Source organism: Chamaea fasciata, unplaced genomic scaffold, assembly GCF_029207755.1.
Source record: "Chamaea fasciata isolate MVZ Bird 193981 ecotype frontalis unplaced genomic scaffold, bChaFas1.0.hap1 SCAF_3, whole genome shotgun sequence".
Lineage (NCBI taxonomy): Eukaryota > Metazoa > Chordata > Aves > Passeriformes > Sylviidae > Chamaea > Chamaea fasciata.
In genome coordinates, this window is record NW_027094088.1 from 100,218,666 (window position 1) to 100,237,008 (window position 18,343).

The window sequence follows — 18,343 nt, forward strand, 5'->3', positions numbered from 1 at the left end:
GATATAACACAGAGGATTCTGCAGAGTCATGACTTGTCCTGATTTTATGAGTCACAATGACTTTTATCATCCTACTGACTAGGATCAGAGAGATAATAGGCAGCTTTCAATGGCTGTTAGCCACTTGTTCCCATGGATACCAGACCGATCTCCACATCAACTTTAGTTTTAATAAATTCTTCTGAACCTTTTGAAAACTAATTAAACTGCTCAGGTTGAAAACCAAGTAACAGGTGTTTACAGAACATTATGTTTTAGTGCTTGTAGTTTACAGAAAGAAAAAAAGTATTGACCATTCGTTTATAAATTTATTTTGTTTGAGATATGTGATTGAAATAATAAATTTCATAAATGGCTCTTAATTTCATTTACATATTATTGATCCTTTATTCCATTTTTTTCTATTCAATGGTATTGTCCACCTTATGTGTAATGTATTTCCTCTATTTTTACCATGTTTCTATTCACCAAATAGACCCTTTTCATTTCAATTCCTATCATTACACATAAAAATGTGCATTACATATGATTAAAATTAAAGAAAAGATCATACTTCAGGTCATGCATAAGGAACAGAGAGAAAATTTCCATGGGCAAGATTATCTTTTAATTTCTCCCTATAGGATGATAATAATAATAAAAGTATTTTCAGATAGTTGCATTAGTCTGATGGAAGATGAAAATGTCTTAAGAAATATTTTGTAAAATGGACAAAAAAAGAAGAATCTTGAGGCAGCTGTGTGAGCAGCGCCCTTTATTTACGATGTTAATGTCATCAGCACCATGAGCCCCTTATTGAGGCTCAAGCTGTGTATCTCAGGGTGAGAGGAAATGGCAGTATCACTGCAAATGCCCCATCAAGCCTGAGTACAAAAAGCTTTACAGGGAAGGACTATGTCTCTGTTGTGTCTATAAAGTTGCAGACACTTTGTTCCTGTAATCATAAATAGTTTCAGCTGCTGTGAAGTGCTGACACAGTCCAGCCATAATTTGACAAAGCTATTTGAAATTAATACCTCAGGAATGCTTTAGTATTTTCTGATCTCTAAAATAGCATCCATAGTAGGAACTTGGTACATACATACGTTTAGATCTATTTAAATATAGTGGGTTAAATACACTTCATTTCTTGAGACTTAATTGCATGTTTCATTGAATTGAGTGAAGTGAAATTCCGTGAAATTGAATGATATGTCAATGAAAACTGAAAGAGAAGTGAAGCATGTATGTGCTGTGGTACTGAATAGGGCTGGGATTAAGCAATTGAATCAATGCTCTTCAGTCAGAAACTTTTCACAGGCAGGTAATAAAAAGGAATTGTGACCGTTTTCTCTGGGAGAAAATGAAAAAAAAGGCCCATTTTATTTGGTTTTTAAACGTGGGGCTGTGTTTTTGCAGTCTGTTATCTGAAGTGCAATACACTTTCTCTACAAAGTGCAAATATCTTTTTGAGGAAAATGTTAATAAAAATTTCACTCTGTGGAAAAAAACCAACCAAAACCCCAAAACATAAATACAGCTTTTCTCTGGAAAGAGTCATGTTTGAATGTTATTAATAGTGACCCACCTATCTCATTGGATTATGTGTATTGTTTATTTTATCAGGCTTCTCCGGCAATTGTGTTGGCTGTGGCAAGAAGGGTTTCTGCTACTTTACAGAATTCTCAAATCACATTAATCTTAAACTGACCACTCAGCCCAAGAAACAGAAACACTTAAAGTATTATCTGGTCAGGAATGCACAGGGAGCTCTGACCAAAGGATCTGTAATCTGCTGGAAAGGGGCAGGTAAGATAATGAAGCTGTCTTCCTCGAGCTCTGGTTTTCATCATCCAAGCTTAGCTACCATGGGGACTGGTGTCTGTGTAAAGCCTAGGAGAGATCATTTGAAAGACTCTTTAAAGCCAGGTGACTGCTAGAGCAGCTGTAAAAGCCATTGTCTGACCTAATATGAGCCTGGCATGTCCGAAGACATTGGTTCCTTCATTCCAAGTGCTGTAGCCTCTAAGCAATTCATGTGTGAAATTATCAGAAAGGCAAAGAAGGTTCTTTTTATTTTTTTCTTTTTCTTTTTTTTTTTTTTTGGTTAAGAGTTTAGAGGCCGGCAGTCTTCAACCAGTACCTGCTCAAGCACCTTGTTCCAATTGCCAGAAAGTTCAGGCCTCTCAGGAAGCACCTCCAGCGAGCCTCTCCCACCTGCAAATCCCAGTGCTCCAGCTGGGACTCAGCAAACAGGTACCTCTCAGAAGGAAAACATGCTGGGATTCCACTTCCACTTAACTCTTGTGTGCTTGTGTATTTGGGTGTACTTGTGTGAAAGCAAAGGCAAACAAACAAGTAAGCACATTGCCTAATAAAACAAGTTGAATGGAATTAGAGGTCTATTACAAAGAAAGAAAGCAATTCTACTTTGAAGGCTTCTCGCTGTCCGTTTTCCCATGTCAGGTTTATGTATAAAAGGCCAGAAAATAGTAAATAGGTATTCTGCAGCTTACGCACAGTTGAACCAAACCAAAATGTTTTAGGAAGTCCTTATTTCTAAAGTGTTTTTCCAGCTGTCTTGTCTGGTCACAGGAGACAACTGTTACAGGATCCAGTGTAATTTTAGCTTTTTTTGTCTGATCCAGTCTATTTCATGCTATGAACAGAATCCTTTTCAAAACAGACATTATATGGGCATCGGCTTAAAAGCTAGTGAATTCTTTCTTCTGCTGACAAAAGTGACTTTAATATTAAAAAACAAACTAATGGTCAGTAACTGTAACTTTCTTTGTATTAAAAATTCTTTCTGAGACCCTTACTTTTCCATTAGCTTGACATAAATGAAAGGTGATAGATGATAGAGGCTAGAGTGATCTCTCTGAGCTTCTTCATAATGAACACAGCTCTTTGGTGTCTTGTGACTATTACAGGTTTTTCCTGGGTTTTTACACAGGGGAGCTGAAGCACATCTGTGGTGGTTATATTCTATCCTCTGTGTGAGATAGAAGCCTGTTAAATAGTCGTGATCTGGAATCCTGGTGCCCTTCCATAACAAATCATCAATCTCTTCATGATATCAGATTGTCTTTCTATTTTTTCTCAGATGTTACAAAACAGCTACATTAATTACAAGCATATTAGGCTTGAGAACACTTACCTTTTTTTTTTTTTTCTAATGCAGCATAGTTAAAAAAACTTAGAGAAAGATTGGGATAGAGGCTTAGTAAATTTTAAACATCTCTCTTTTTCCTGGTTCTTGAGTAAGCTTTATGTAAGAACTAGGGTCATGCAAAGAAGCTACAGCTTCTGACATATGCATTTAATTGAAGAATCTGATTTTACCCAGGCACTTAATTGGGAGTAGGAGGTCAGAAGTGGATTGTTTTATTCAGCATTGTATTCACTCTTGAGCAGATCCTGATGACTCTATTAAAGTCAATGATGAAATGACTGGTTTGTTATATCAACTGAGGATCTTGACCTAGAAATGTTTAATGTGAATACTTTGGGATTTTTTTTTCTTATCAGCTGCAGCCATAGATCACATCCCTTCAACAGCCACATTCAGCTCAGCAGTTTATAATGGCAAGGAATCACCTAAACAGCAGTTGATGAAAAATAACCTATCTGCTCTGACAAGACCTTCAGTGTTAGGTATTTGTATGGATGTGTTGTTTAATAACCCTAAACTCCATGTATATAACAGAAGCATTGAACAAATTATATCATGATTGTAATTTCCTGAATGAATAGAAATTACCATTCCCTTCCAAGTCCTTTCTGACCACAATACTGTTTTCTGTATCAATTTCCAGGAAAAAAAAAAAATTCTTTATATGTTTTCAGCGACAGTTTTGTTACAGTTCATAATATTAACTGGATTTTTTCCTCATATTTATAGTTCATTCATTTAATAGAGACAGAGACCAGATTCTGAACCCAGGTCCTTAAAGAACGTGTCAGTTTGCATCGATTTGACCAACAGATTTTGTGAAGGGAATTAAGAAATATTTACAAGTAATCACTCATAGGATGATTCCTATTATAGTTCCCATTGAGCTGTTGCAGTTCACCTTGGGATGGAGAGCTAGACTTTGGCAACTGACTCTGAATTCAAGAAACTGTCTTCACTGTAGTATTATTATCAGGATTTTTGTTAAATGTTTTCTGTCACAAACTGTGTCACTGGCTTGTTTAAGGAAGAAATTTAGTTTTCACTATGGCTAGAAACAAACTGTAGCTCTATTTTAGGTTAAGGCTTCCCAAGTTTCCCTGCTGGCATCACAAATTCTCCTTCTCTGCCCATTCAGGCTCTCAATCTCTTTTTTTAATGCAGCAGCACATTACTGATATTTAATTTCAGAAGGATTAATTTCACATATCAACATATCTGCAGGAAAGAGCACAGCACTGTCAAATAAAAAATCCTTTGTATTGCTCTAAGTATCTTGTGACTTCGTCCCAACGCTATGCCAGGAAACCAAGTGAGAGGATGAGCAGCACAAATGGCCGAAGGCTGCCCTCGCGTGGTAAAAGTGTAAGGGACAAAGTAACTGGAAATCTGTCTGTGAGGGTCTGCAAGAGAACAATCTTCTTCTAGATCTGAAGACCTCGGGTTTATCTTTAATTTTAATAAATTTTTCAAAATTAAACCCACAATTTTTACATGAAAATCTTACGTTGCCTTGCATTTTATGTGGGACTACCTATTCTGCCAGGAGATATAGCCTTGGCAGGCTGAAGCAGTGTTACAAACTCTGTGCAGTCGTGTCCAGAAACAGAAATACCTCAATCCTGCAACTTTCTGAGCAGTTCCCAGAGGACCACTGACTCACAAGAATTAGAAATACTTGATGTTAGTGGAAGCTCATCTTTCTAGGAGTTTGCAGGAGTGCACAAGGAGACTCAAGAAAATGATGAAAGAAAATTAAAGAAATTAGTCATCAGGATCTCCTTAAGAAACTGTGAGAAAGTTGTTTTTGCTTAAAAAAATTGAAGTTACACATAAGTAGGAGGAAGGTGTAGAAATAGTTTGATAGGAGCTGATATGGAATAACATAAAACCAAAGATGGAATCAGCAAGAAGTGACAAAAATCCTGTAAATGGGAAAATTTTTGAAAAGAACTCAGATATTTATTACAAGTATTCTGAAACCCTTAGGAATATTATTTTTCAATAAGTTACATGTAACACTGTGTCATCTGTCTGGAAATAAAAGAACCAAAATGCCCACAGTCTTGACTTCGTGATATTAATATTTTTTAAGGATTCTTAGTATGTCTCTTACTGTACTTATACTGTATTTTTCTTACTAGAGAGAAAGCATTAGTATAAGATAAAGAAAATCTGGATAATTAAGAGTTCACTGCACCAGAAATTTCCAAGAAATTTAAGCAGGACACAACAAAGTAAAATAAACCACACAAAATTATTGTATTCATAAACTTTACCTTTTCTGCTACAATACTTGTTGAATACATTCAGTCTATCAAAACATACTGAATTACCATGCACAAACCTGTATGCATTTTATTCTAATATTTCTCTGAAACATTCAGGTACATTAACAAATTCAGGGCCTCCAAAAAAGCGCCATAAAGGTTGGTCACCAGAATCTCCATCATCCACTGAAACTTGGAACTTGCAACTCAATCCACAGGCTCCAAACAGAAATAAAAATGGTAAGCTATATCCAAAGTAATGATTTTGTTTCATTATTCAGAAAATAATGGGGGGAAGAAGGCATATTTTAAAGATTCATGCAGATTCATATGAGAGATTTTTCTGTGCTCACCTAGATGCTTTATTTCCATTGATCTGTTTTTGAGGCCCTGAGCCTAACTCTCCTTAGGTTCCAGTCAAATCCCAAAAGATGCCTGTTTGACACATTTTTAGACACCAAAATACCTCTGGAATATTAAAATTGGTATCATAACTCAGGTCCATAATAACAGTACCATCCATTGTTTCAATTATTTGTCATTATATTCTTGGCACTTGGATTTTATGGTCTGGATACAGACAAGAGTGACATGCAGTGAAATAAACCCAGTTTCCCCAAAATGTTTTCTTTTAATGTACTATTTTTACATTAAAATTACCATAAAGAAGTTATGCCTGAGCACACATTGAATCTTATTTTGTTCTTTCTTCTTACTGCAATAAAAACTGTTTAGAAGGAGTGACACTAAATATATCACACAGAACTCACAAATCATAACTACACATGTACTCACAACTATACAATACCACATAAGTCTCTCTGTTTATGCATTCCTATCTGGAACTGTTTGTTTATAAACATTTCAAAATCTTTAGATGCATGTAGGATGTCCAGTGTTGCAGTGACATAATTAGTCCTCCAAGACACTTAGCATAATGATGTGGGTTGTAGTAACAGGTCATGAGCTGTTTGATGGAGCTATAAAAAGTAGTTGATACTGCTAGCAAATGTGGGTATGAGCTGAAGCTGAATAACTTCTCTTTGAGGAAATCATTACCGGACCTAACTCCAGTGATAATATGTCTGAAATCTTAGATGGAGGAAACCTGTCATCTTTACCACATGCTGCTGTGGTGGGACCTGCCTCCTCTCCAATGGTGGGCTCGGGAGAACCAGTCTCAGTTCCTGACAACTTGCTGAAAATCTGTAAAGCAAAACCAGTTATTTTTAAAGGTAAACCGCCCAACCCCACAACAAGGCCACTTTTCTTTTTTTCAAGAGATGTAAAGATATATCCCACCCCTAAACACTGCTAACACTATCCATTTTAAGAGGTTGACAATTAGAACTCTTTAACGCACATATGGAAAATGATGAAATTAATGTGATGTGTACATACATTTATTTTGTAGGTCATGGAAACTTCCCATATCTTTGTGGGAACATTAATGATGTGATAGTGAGTCCTTTGTTGTACACCTGTTACAGAAATTCACAGTCTTTATCTAGAGCATATGAACAATACGGTGCATCCACAATACAGCCTATTTCTGAGGAAATGCAGCTGTTACTGACTGTCTACTACCTTGTTCAACTAGGTAAGATTTTTCTACCTCCAGATAGACTACATTGAATATATTACATGCAGACAAATGAGAAGGGAAATACTAGGTCAGGACAGTACTAAATATGAGTCTTTCATAATGTGATATTAAGCTATTTCATTCATGGTTATGAAACAAAATGAAGTTACTATGTCTTGAAGGCCAGACAGATTGAATTAAAAATATACAGAGTTTAGTTTCTGCTATCGTCTGGGACTTCAGCAATGAAAATTAAAGGAAAAGAGCTGTAATTCACTGTTCTTGCAGACAGTCTCTGGTTTAGAAGTAGTACTACGCTAAGATAGGCAGCACTTAACATCTTAAATATTTCTAATTATTGGTACTCAGGTTCAAATTAGGGCAGCTTTATCTGAGTATCACAAAGGCATTTCAAAATGAAAAATTTGCTTCACATCTGCTAAAGGCAACAGTCATGCCTGCAGAAATCTGAAGCATGGTTTTTTAAAAAATAAAATTTTATTAACTCAACAGTTTTGTTTGTTTCATAATATTTCCCTCTTTTTTTTTTTTTTTTTTTTTTTTTTTTTTTTTTTTTTTAGCTGCAGACCAGGTCCCTTTGATTGAGGATTTGGAGCAAATATTCATGCGCTCATGGCGGGAATCCCACCTGTCTGAAATCCGTCAGTACCAGCAGGCTGTTCCCCAAGCCTTTCCCCAGGGGCCCAGCCAGATCACCCCAGTGACCTCAGCCCAGCTGCCCTGGCTGGCAGGACTGGCAGCCAGCTCCTGTAATGACAGTGTCCACATCATTGAGTGCAGCTACTCCCTGGCAGAAGGGCTTTCAGAAATGTTTAAGCTTCTCATTGAAGGAAAATTAACAAAGACAAACTATGTGGTGATCATATGTGCCAGTAGAAACCGAGCCATTGATTCCTGCATTGTGATAACAGGTAATATCTCAAGGATGTATCCCCTTGCAAACCAGAATGATTCAGTGCTGTGAGGGGTTTGGTTGGAGTTCCAGTGAGTTGCCTCAGAAAGCAGAGCTTTGACCAACCAGCAATGGGCTTTGATGAACCCAAGCTGACACTGCAGAGTTGGGTCTCTCCCCAGAAAACACCTTTTGCCCGTGTTGCCCATTTTCTTACCAAAGCATCTCCAACCAACAAGGCTACAAACAAAAAATAGTGAGTTACAGCACACACAGTGCATAAAGCTTTCCTGCTCTGTGCCACTGGGATATTACTGCAGAGAACCTTTCCTTGGCTTCTGAAAGATGATTTTTCAATGTCAGTCCCTTCAATAACCTGCTCGTGATTAAATAAATTTGAATGGCCATTCAAAGATTCATTGTGATTGTAGGATAACTGGCAATTCCTTTCAATATTATCTAGTCTTTTTATATCCTGTATCAACAAATACTTTCAAACTGGGAATGAAATACTGAGAATTGTAAAACATGAATCTATTTTACATGTGTCTGGTGCATATTTGTTTTGGAGACATAAAAGACTCATCTCTGCCATTTTTTTACGTATGGTATTCATTTAGTTGTCGAGTGTTTTTGTTGTGATGTAGAACATTCTTAACTTCAGTTTGAAGTGTTTTCAAAATACCTTTTTTTTTGTCTTTTAGGAAAGTATCAGGCAAGAGTTCTGTCTGAGAGCATGCTCAGTCCTTCAGACTACCAAAAAGAAGTTAACTATCAGCTGGTCACAGGGAAGGTGGAAACTCTGGGGTCCTTCTTTAGCACACTCTGCCCAGGTACCTAACAAGTTATAAAGAGGCGTTTTTCCAAATCCCTGAAACTTTAAAGGCTGAGAAAATACCTGTGCTCATTTCCTTACCGGAAGCAAGACACTATTATAAAATACATGAAAAATGCAGGACAAAATTGTGAAAGTACAGTTGATTTGAAATTCCTCCTGAAAGTGTCAGTTTCTAAAATCCATTGGTTTCATAAAAATAGGCCAGCAAATAGCTGAGCATATTATTCTTAGCTATGCAAATCCATCCTTATATTATATAAATCTATATGCATATGAATGTATAAATTCTTTTACCCTAAGCATTTAGACCAGATAGATAAGAGCTATTTTGGGAAAGGTAGGATTTGCCCCTTCAACTTACCATACTTTGAACTTCATTGTGATACCTGGGACAGAGAGGAAAATTGCAGAGAGACAGGGTCACTGGATCATTTTTTTAAGTGAGTGTACTTAAAATTACGATAGACAGGATGATCTGGGGATAGATCAAGCCATGTGGGAAGTGAAATCATGTCTCACAACTAGGGCAAATGTAGCATACTTGTCAGTGTTAATGGGGTGTCACAGTCTTTGCCATTCACATCACGTTGTTAAATACATCACAAGAACCCTTCTGAATGTGTCATGATATTTTGAGTGGCTGCTTAAGGGAATCTCATTTTCCTTAAATCATCTTGTAGTTATGTATTGTTTATCTTAATATCTTCAAAGTATGGTTCTCAAAATCAAAGAGAACCATAAGAGTCACAGAGAATCACAGAGTTCTCTGCTGTTGCTATTGTTTGAGCAGAACAAGTAAATGAGCATCCTAAAAATAGTTGCCACCTATCTTCACTGGGCTGCTCTTTACAGGACAGGCCCTGCCTTTCTGAGCTCACTGCAGACATGCTCAAATATTTTTCACCTGCTGAGAAAATACTAACACCTGAGTCAGGAATATTGTACTCTCTGCAAAGCTGTCATCTGTAAGTAGGGCCCTTGCTCTATAGAAATGGGTATGTTTGCAGATATTGCAATACTTCAATAAAATACACCTTGCTTGCTTCAGCATTGTGTATAGTTACAAAACTCATGTATTTCCTTAGTCTGTGTTAAAAATTATTTTTCTTTCTGTCTCTCAAAAATGTAAGAGTTTTAAAAATGTTTATCAGATTATTCTCAACTTTCTTGTAATCCTTTTTAATGAACAGTATGGATCCATGGTCTGAACATAAACTAAGCCAGTTTCATGTCTTTGTTGTTTCTGGTTTGCATCAAGGCCTTGAGGCTATAGTTTTCTACTGTATTCCATATATGTCCTAGCTGGTCTGCAGAGATGGTTTGTCATTCTCTGATCCAGTTTTCATTTTTCTAAGTGATACTCAGTAAAAACAGATGCAATAGAAAATAACAAGAACGTTCCTGCATAGTAATAAGCCAAGGGCAGGATAGCTAGCAAATACATATAAAGTTTTTAAGATCTACAAGACAAAAATCAAAATGAAATGCAGCTCTTATTAACATGGATGTTTATTCCACTATCCCTTCAATTTGACAGAGGGTGACATTGATCTTTTGCTGGAGAAATTTTATCAAGAAAACCAAGGACACATCTCTTCATCACTGTCTGCTTCAGTGAATAAACCAACAGCAGTGAATGGAGCTGGAACAGCTGTGTGTACAAGTAAGGAGGATGTTCTAAAGAGGGGACAGAGTAGGGCACTGGACACCAAGTTCTGGGTGCACAGGTGGATGGTCCTGTGGCAAAGGTCCTGAGGCAAAAAGCAACTCATGTCTTGGAATATTCAGATTTACACTGATGGATGTTCTGCTTCAGTCCACTGAGTATTACAGTGTTTGAAGCTGTAAGTCATACTACCGTGGTAGCAGAATGTGGTTCAAAATCACTTTCAGGTCTCAGACACTTACAGGACCAAAAAGTCCAGATTCAGAAAGATTTCTTTGCATATTCTATATGGATTTTCATAAATGAATTCCCGTAAATAAGCAAAATACCTTAAAGACTAGATCAGTCATTCTTTGCCAGACTCTAAACATTTTGCATTAGATTAGACTTTGGGCATACATCTAAACAGAATTTTGCCTTTTTCCAGGTTATGAGATTGAACGACATCAGATTCGTCCATTCCAGCTAGCAGTGGCTCAGAAATTGCTGTCTCATATTTGCTCAATTGCTGACTCCAGCACTCAAAATCTTGATTTGGGTTCCTTTGAGAAAATTGATTTCTTGATTTGTGTTCCACCCTCCGAAGTGACTTATCAACAGACTTTGTTTCATCTCTGGCACTCAGGTGCTCATTAGTTATCTTAATTTTATATTTACACAACATTCTTAGATGTATTCATATCCAGAAATACTGACACTTGTTCCATTCTTTTAGGTATATTATTAGAACTTGGATTAGAAAAGGAACATCTTACAAAGCAGAGAGTGGAACAGTATGTTATGAAACTAGATGCAGAAGCCCAAATTAAATTCAAAGCCTTTTTACAAAACTCTATGCAGAATCCACACACACTGTTTGTCCTAATCCATGATCATGCGCACTGGGATCTAATGAGGTAAGAAAACTGTAATTTGTTTTTAGATAAGTTATTATTATTTTCTGCATTATTTCTCAAGATTATTTTCAGATTTATCCCTTCCTTCATCTTTATTTTCATCTTTCTGCTAACTCTGTCTCCCCATGCATTGAATAAACATGCTTTAAGGTCCTTCATGACTTATTCTTACCCTGCTTATTATATTGTGCCTCAGTGGAACCTTTCAGCTTTTTTGATCCCCATTCTTACCTACTTTCAGCCACAGCTATTTTTTTTTGGCTGTTTGTCCTTTGTTCAGGGGAAAGCTTCCTGTGAAATTACACAGGATGAGAGCTCCTTATCCTCTGTCATTGTCCTCTGGGCTGTAAAATTTGCAAAATCCTGACCCAGTGGGTAGACAACTAGTAAGCCAACACTGCTGCCTATTTTTTTAACTGACTGAAAAATTTCCAGTTCTTTTCTATCCAAAATCACTGATTTGTAAGAATTGAAAGCTTCTGTGGATTCGTAGTGATGCCAGGTAGAGTTCTGAGGGAAAGAGAGAAGTTCCTGTCCAGTGTTTACCAAGTTCCCCATCACCTCACTTGCATAACTCATTACTTCCTTCACAGAGCTCTGTTTCCATAGATTCTCAGCAACCTGCCTGGTGGGTCGAGAAGTGGGGCTGCTTTTGCTGTCTGGTTCTGAGGCTCTTGGGGAGGTTGGAAAACATTCTGAATTCCAGAAAAACCAACTCCATAAACTCCAGAAACAACCAATTCCACATTCCAACACTACCAGGATCATGGTAGTGTTTCTGAAACCAGAATCAGTGGAATCTTGCTTGTGAATGAAGTGAGGTCTTGTCTTTTACACTGGTTAACAATTATAACTTCCAATGAAACTGCGTCTGATGGTTTCCTGTTCAGCTCCCGTCTTAGGGACTTACATGGACTTCTACAGCTGTCCCAGCCTTTGAGGCGTTTATTCATATAACATCCTTGATAGGTAAGGAAGTACCTATGTTGCTGCTTAACTCTGTTTAATATCTAATAAAGATACATAGGCAGATAAATGACAAAAGTTAAACAACATGAATTTGGACTGAAATTTTGCACAGGAACAAGGAATTGACTGTCAGTATTCTGTGATTTGCTCTAAGAATAATTATTATTTGCTTTTTCTCTCTCTTTTTTTCTATCATACTGACTTACCATCTGTACTTTTCTATCTTGATTTTTGTAGGTCATAATTATCTTTTGTTAAGGGCAGGACTAATAATCTGACCAAAGTTACTACAGGACTATGTATCTATTGGTAACTGCCACATCAGCTCCCTCTCCTCCTTTATATCTCATATTCTGATAGCTGCAAGGGATTGGAAATTTGCTAGCTAGAGAGCTTATCAGACTCACAGAAAATTTTACTTGCAGTGAAATTATTTGCATTTTCTTTTTCCATCCTTCTGTGCAACAATTTCTGGGTAAAAGAAGAGTCCTAAATTCCTTTAACTTTGATTTCACACCCAGGTTAAAGCTATTCCACTGACACGAATATTCCCTTTTGCTGATCACTTTGGATAGTTTTGGGTTTCTTTTTTTGCAGTGCTATGCATAGTCTTTATCCTCAAACAGAGCTGTCGACAGGACTTGTTGATAGACTGTTGAACTGCAGGGAGGTGAAAGAGGCACCAAATATTGTGACCCTCCATGTGACTTCCTTCCCCTATGCGCTGCAGACACAGCATACCCATATCAGCCCTTACAATGAGATCCACTGGCCTTCTTCATACAGCAATGTAAGATGGATGCTTTGAGGTGCTTTTCTGAGCTTTTCATAAGTTACTTCCCATTTACACACTTGATAAAACTGTGAAGTCCCCATGATTTTTGTAAACAAGAGTGGAGTTTGAATGACATCTTGTTCAGTCTGTGGCAAGTTAATTTTTCCTTTTCTTATCCTTTCTAGTTTTCTTTTTATTCCTTTTATATTTTCCATAAACCTTAGTAGCTCTGCTAAAAATTTTTGGGCTACATACATGGAAATCATCTTCAGTTCAGTCTCTAGTGCATTACTTCATAAATATATGTACATAAATGGATTTTCTTCATATGTGTGCATATTTATTCCATATAGCTGGTCTGTCTGTGTATATGGATATGTGGGGAGAGAGAAAGAAATGGGGAAAATTAGCTCAAATTTTCATTCTTTCAAAACAACTAATTCTATTACTTTCTCTTCTTGTTTTAATATGTCTGAGTAGATGCATGTTTATTAGAGACTGTGATTGTAAGTATAGCAAGGTACCAATGGTTAATCACTTGTAAATTAGTTATTAATAGACTTTATCCTTATATTTTAACTGCTTCATTTGCTTTAGGGTGTAGATTTATACCATGAAACCAAGAAATACTTCGGACTTTCAGAATTCATTGAGTCCACCCTCTCTGGACACAGCATTCCATTGCTTCGGTATGACAGCTCTTTTGAAGCAATGGTCATGGCTTTGGGAAAGAGGTATGGGCCCCTCTTTTGTTTAACATGGGAAACCTAGGAACTTCTTTTTAGGGCCTTGAGTTATTAGCTAAAAGCCCTTTTTTTTTTTTTTAACTTCTCACTGTCTTACACATCATTTACAGACGCAAGGCATGTCACCTGTTCTTATTTTCTCCCATGTATTTAATATTTACTGGGCCTGCCATGTCATCAGTTGGGGCTGTCTTTTATTATGAGCATGCACACTGCTTAACCCAATTTACAGTGTGTTCTTGTTGTGACCTCTATATTATGATAATCTAACATTGTATCATCACATAATTTTAAATGTGTTATTACTTTTGTACAATATTATCACTTGCTGACCCTGACTGATTTTGATTTTGTGTATACTGCACTAGGAACACAAGGAGAAATTAGATATATCATTGTGGTAGGTACACACAAATCAGAAATAAAAACTTCAGAGAAAGCCATAGCCACTTTCCTGAGAAAGCCATAGCAAGCACTCCTTTTGCTGTGCACTTGGGTTTCATTTCTGTGAAAATCAGAACACAGGAAGCTATTGGATATCCATGGATTGCCTTTCCATAAATTGGGGGTTAAGACAGGGTGTAGCTGGCCTTGGGAAGCTGGAGTGCTCGCTGGTTGCTGCCTACAGATTCAGTCCTCTTGAACACAAGAGAAGGTTGGTTCAAGGCTTCAGTAAGGAAACAAGAGAAACACCCAATTTCTCTCTGCCCCTTAAGAATGGCATGCAATGAAGAACACTATTCTTATTGATAAGAGAATGTAATTTTGATTGATGATATTACTGAGTGCCTCATAATTCTATGATAAATTTTGTAACAGCAGTAAGGTATGGATAAATTAAAGTGATGTAACTTACTGGACTACTTGCTTAGTAAATCTTTATCAAGAGAAATGAAGAGAAAACATCAGTTCTGATTGTGAAATGATGCCTTGCAAATACTGTACAACTGCAATTGAGATTCTGTTGTCCATAGATACGAAGGATTCTTTACAGGAGGAAATCCCGAGTTTACTATATTTTGTAAAAAATAGCTTTTTCACTTCACCCTTTAATACTCTTTAATTCACCATTTATTTCAGGTTTCCCAGATTACACAGTGCAGTGATAAGGACTTTTGTCCTCATCCAACACTACTCTGCAGCTATGATGGCAGTGTGTGGTCTTTCTCAGATGAAGAATTACACCTCAGTTGAAACTCTGGAAATCACCCAAAATCTAATAAACTCTTCAAGACAGTGTCCTAGTGGCCATGGCCTCATGGTAGTGTTGAGAATTCCATGTATCCCGCTGGCTGCAGTGGCATATGAACGTCTGCATAATGTAAGGGAAAGACTAGCCCTTGAAGATAACTTTGAAATAATCTTGGGAAATCCTAATTCTGGAATCACAATTGGGAAGCACTTTGTGGAACAACTAAAGGTAAATTGCAGAATGGCATGTGCTGGGAATCTTCATTAGATGGGCAGGTGGGGAGACTTTACTGGTGACATTTATAGTCATGAGCTGAAGTGTGGAGTCTTAAAGTGTGGAGTCTAAAAACCAAAACTGCTGTGAGGAGCATGACTTTTGTCTTTTACACATACTGTCTGTGACACCTTTCTTGTCCTGCCTGTGACTGATGCTCAGTGAAATATTAACTAATATGGTTAGCACTTGACTTCCAGTAGCAACCCTCAGAAACAGTTGAAATGCTTTTATCTAAAGATAAATACCTTAAAAAGCCAAATAAAAAGTTCAGCTTCAGTTGAATTTTCTCACAAAAAATCACAGTGCAAAAAGAAGATTTTAATCAGCAACTAGTTGAATAGTTAAATTATTCTTGTGACCAGCAGGGGGCAAGAAGACCGATTTGCCTGATCAGTGATGATAGTTATGGATCCTAGAGCACCCTGGGGTTCCCAACTCGGCATTTTATGCTTTCTGAATCATGTTTGATTTATGGATTAATTTTTATCCTTTAAGTCTAGAACCATGGATCGTCTGTTTAAAAAAAGCCTTCTTTGCTCTTCATAAAATTATCATCTTCTGATTGCCACAGCAAAAATGTTATTTCCACTCTAGAATGTTGTAATACGTAAATATGGTATACTGTTTATTCTGATCCAATATATATTAGATTAAGTAATTTGAGATCCAGAGTTTAATGCTGATCTGTCTGCTCTATATTAGGCATCACTTACTTTGAAAAATCAGTATTAGTTCTGACTCACATCCTGATTATGTTCTCTGAGATGTATAGAGGGAACATGTACAGGTGTCAGAAGCTGAGTCATTGTACTGTTGATCAAACCATAGATACTTCTTATCTGTAGATCAGTCTTACAGCTGAAAGGACTGACTGTGAGTAAAGCAATATAGCCTGATGCTGAACAGTCAAATATATGGACTTGTCAGATTTCTCATAAAGTTACCAGGAAAACAGATAGCTTTATGGGAGAGTGGGAGACTCCAGAGGATTGTAAATAGGGACAGCATTGTGTGTTGAACACTTCCAACGTTCTCCTGTTCCTCTAAGGTGAACAAGTCTCATTTCTAGCTTCTTTTCTTCCTTGGACTCAGACATCCATGTCTTATCTGCCTCATGAAGCCTCTGTATTCTCTTCTCTCCCCCAAAACTCCTGCTCGGCTTTATTCTCCACCGTGCCATATTTGCCATATACCCTGGTCTCAGTGCTATCTATGCAGCTTGGAAGCTGGGAGGCTTTTCATACTGTCCCAAAGTCCTCAGACTAACAGCAGGCAGATTGCTGCCTGTAATGCTTTAGAAACTGTGAGATCTATCTGTGTTGAATTTGGCTCTGCTGTGGGACTTCTTTTCCACTGTACAAGTGGATTATTATAATGGATGATAAAATATGTCTTTCTGTCTTTTTATTTGATATAGAGACATCTCAATATATAAACTATTATATAATTATAGAAAAGTCCAACATATAGGTATGTCCAACAGGGTTTCTCTACCTTGTACAGATCTGGCAGAAAATTGAGGATGTAGATTGGAGGCCACAGACCTATTTGGAGTTGGAAGGTTTGCCTTGCATATTGATATTTAGTGGGATGGATCCACAAGGGGAGTCTTTGCCACGGTAAGAAGATCCATTCTTTTCTCAGTGGTAGTGTTTTATCCATTGCTTATCAAAGAGCTAAAGATAACTGTGTGATTACTTGTGTGAGAGGAAAACAGATCTCAGTGCCAAGGTGTTTCTTTGCCTTTTTGGGACAGTTTTTATATCATAAATACAAACTCCATATTATTGATAATAAACATCTGTTTATAGCAAGATGTAAATAGCTCGAAAAATATTACAAGAGTTATCCCAGTTAAGAGGAGAGAACAGGTATGTTCAAAAAAAGAAGCACAGCTGCTTAGGTTTCTGAGGGTAGCTGAGAAATCTGCATGATGCTGGTATGCGTGCTCCAGGATGTGTGGAGAGATCAGTGCCTTCTGGGATGGCAGCTGGAAGCCAGACAGGATGCGCTGGGGCACTAAATGCTTTTGTATGTTCAAATGAATCTTAGTCTGTGTGTTAGGTTTAGAATCAAAATGATTATTATTTTCTTTATGCTGGTGCTAATGTTCAGTGCAGTAAATTAAGGCGTGTTAAGAGAAAAACAAGTGTGTGCTCCACAGTGGTAAACTTACTAAACACAGAATACTGTGCTCTACCTCATCCCTTGTTGAAGCAAATTGTGAAAAAATACCCTTTTGGCTGTGTTTCTCAAAGAGATGAGGCAGTAGATTACAGTGAGTTTTCATACTAACTCCTCCTGTTTCTCTCCAGATCACTGAGATACTGTGACCTGCGTTTAATAAATTCATCTTCTTTGGTCCGGACAAACCTGGAGCAAGAACTTGGTTTGGCAGCATATTTTGTGAGCTCAGAAATTCACACAGAGAAAGCAGTTGTGAATGATGTGTTAGAAAGTGACCCAGAGAAACTAAGCAGTACTGACAATGAAGATGAAGAAATAGTGACAGAAGGTATTGTTTATTACTGGTAATAAAAGAAGCTGTAAAATGATTGAAAATTATTAGCAAAAGCAGAAATGTATGGGTGAGTGTTTCTCACTTTAGCCATACTGAGTGAGCTCTGCTCCTCAGTTTTGTTTCATCTCATTGAACCTCTGTTTTCTCAATCTTCTTCTGCTGATGCATTTTAACTGCTTGCAGTTCTGCTGCTGTATCTGTTATCACTGTCTCCTGGCTCCCTCCTGTGTTCCTCCTGTGCCCTGTATGTTCTGGCAGTCACAAAGTGGAGCTGGAGGAGGAACACTAGGTGACACTCACTGTTCAGAGGACCCTCTGCACTCTCCCTCCCCAGCAGGGGAGGGTGCGGTTTGCTATCTGAGAAGCAGCAGCAGTGACCACATCCCTACCCTCAGGGCAGTGGCATCTCCAACTAAACTGTTCCTGACTGATGCTACCGAACCTATGCTTACATTGATGTCAGTGATAAAGATTCCTTCCAAGGAAACAGCTGAGTAGTCCCTAGTTTGTAAGGTGTTAAATAGTATGAATAGAAAATATAT

At 37.4% G+C, this 18,343-nt stretch overlaps 1 protein-coding gene across 1 annotated transcript in view; it reads left to right on the plus strand.

The window, feature by feature from the left end:
• The window catches only part of GREB1 (growth regulating estrogen receptor binding 1), an 87,925-nt gene that overhangs the window by 42,972 nt on the left and 26,610 nt on the right, over positions 1 to 18,343 (plus strand). The window contains exons 5-20 of the mRNA XM_066179938.1: positions 1,606 to 1,788; positions 2,092 to 2,235; positions 3,511 to 3,636; positions 5,542 to 5,664; positions 6,522 to 6,659; positions 6,839 to 7,024; positions 7,591 to 7,941; positions 8,627 to 8,755; positions 10,298 to 10,423; positions 10,854 to 11,051; positions 11,142 to 11,322; positions 12,889 to 13,081; positions 13,664 to 13,800; positions 14,893 to 15,232; positions 16,784 to 16,899; positions 17,596 to 17,795. Coding sequence (XP_066036035.1) covers positions 1,606 to 1,788; positions 2,092 to 2,235; positions 3,511 to 3,636; positions 5,542 to 5,664; positions 6,522 to 6,659; positions 6,839 to 7,024; positions 7,591 to 7,941; positions 8,627 to 8,755; positions 10,298 to 10,423; positions 10,854 to 11,051; positions 11,142 to 11,322; positions 12,889 to 13,081; positions 13,664 to 13,800; positions 14,893 to 15,232; positions 16,784 to 16,899; positions 17,596 to 17,795 — 2,871 coding nt within the window. The remainder of the gene's footprint in view (positions 1 to 1,605; positions 1,789 to 2,091; positions 2,236 to 3,510; positions 3,637 to 5,541; positions 5,665 to 6,521; positions 6,660 to 6,838; positions 7,025 to 7,590; positions 7,942 to 8,626; positions 8,756 to 10,297; positions 10,424 to 10,853; positions 11,052 to 11,141; positions 11,323 to 12,888; positions 13,082 to 13,663; positions 13,801 to 14,892; positions 15,233 to 16,783; positions 16,900 to 17,595; positions 17,796 to 18,343) is intronic.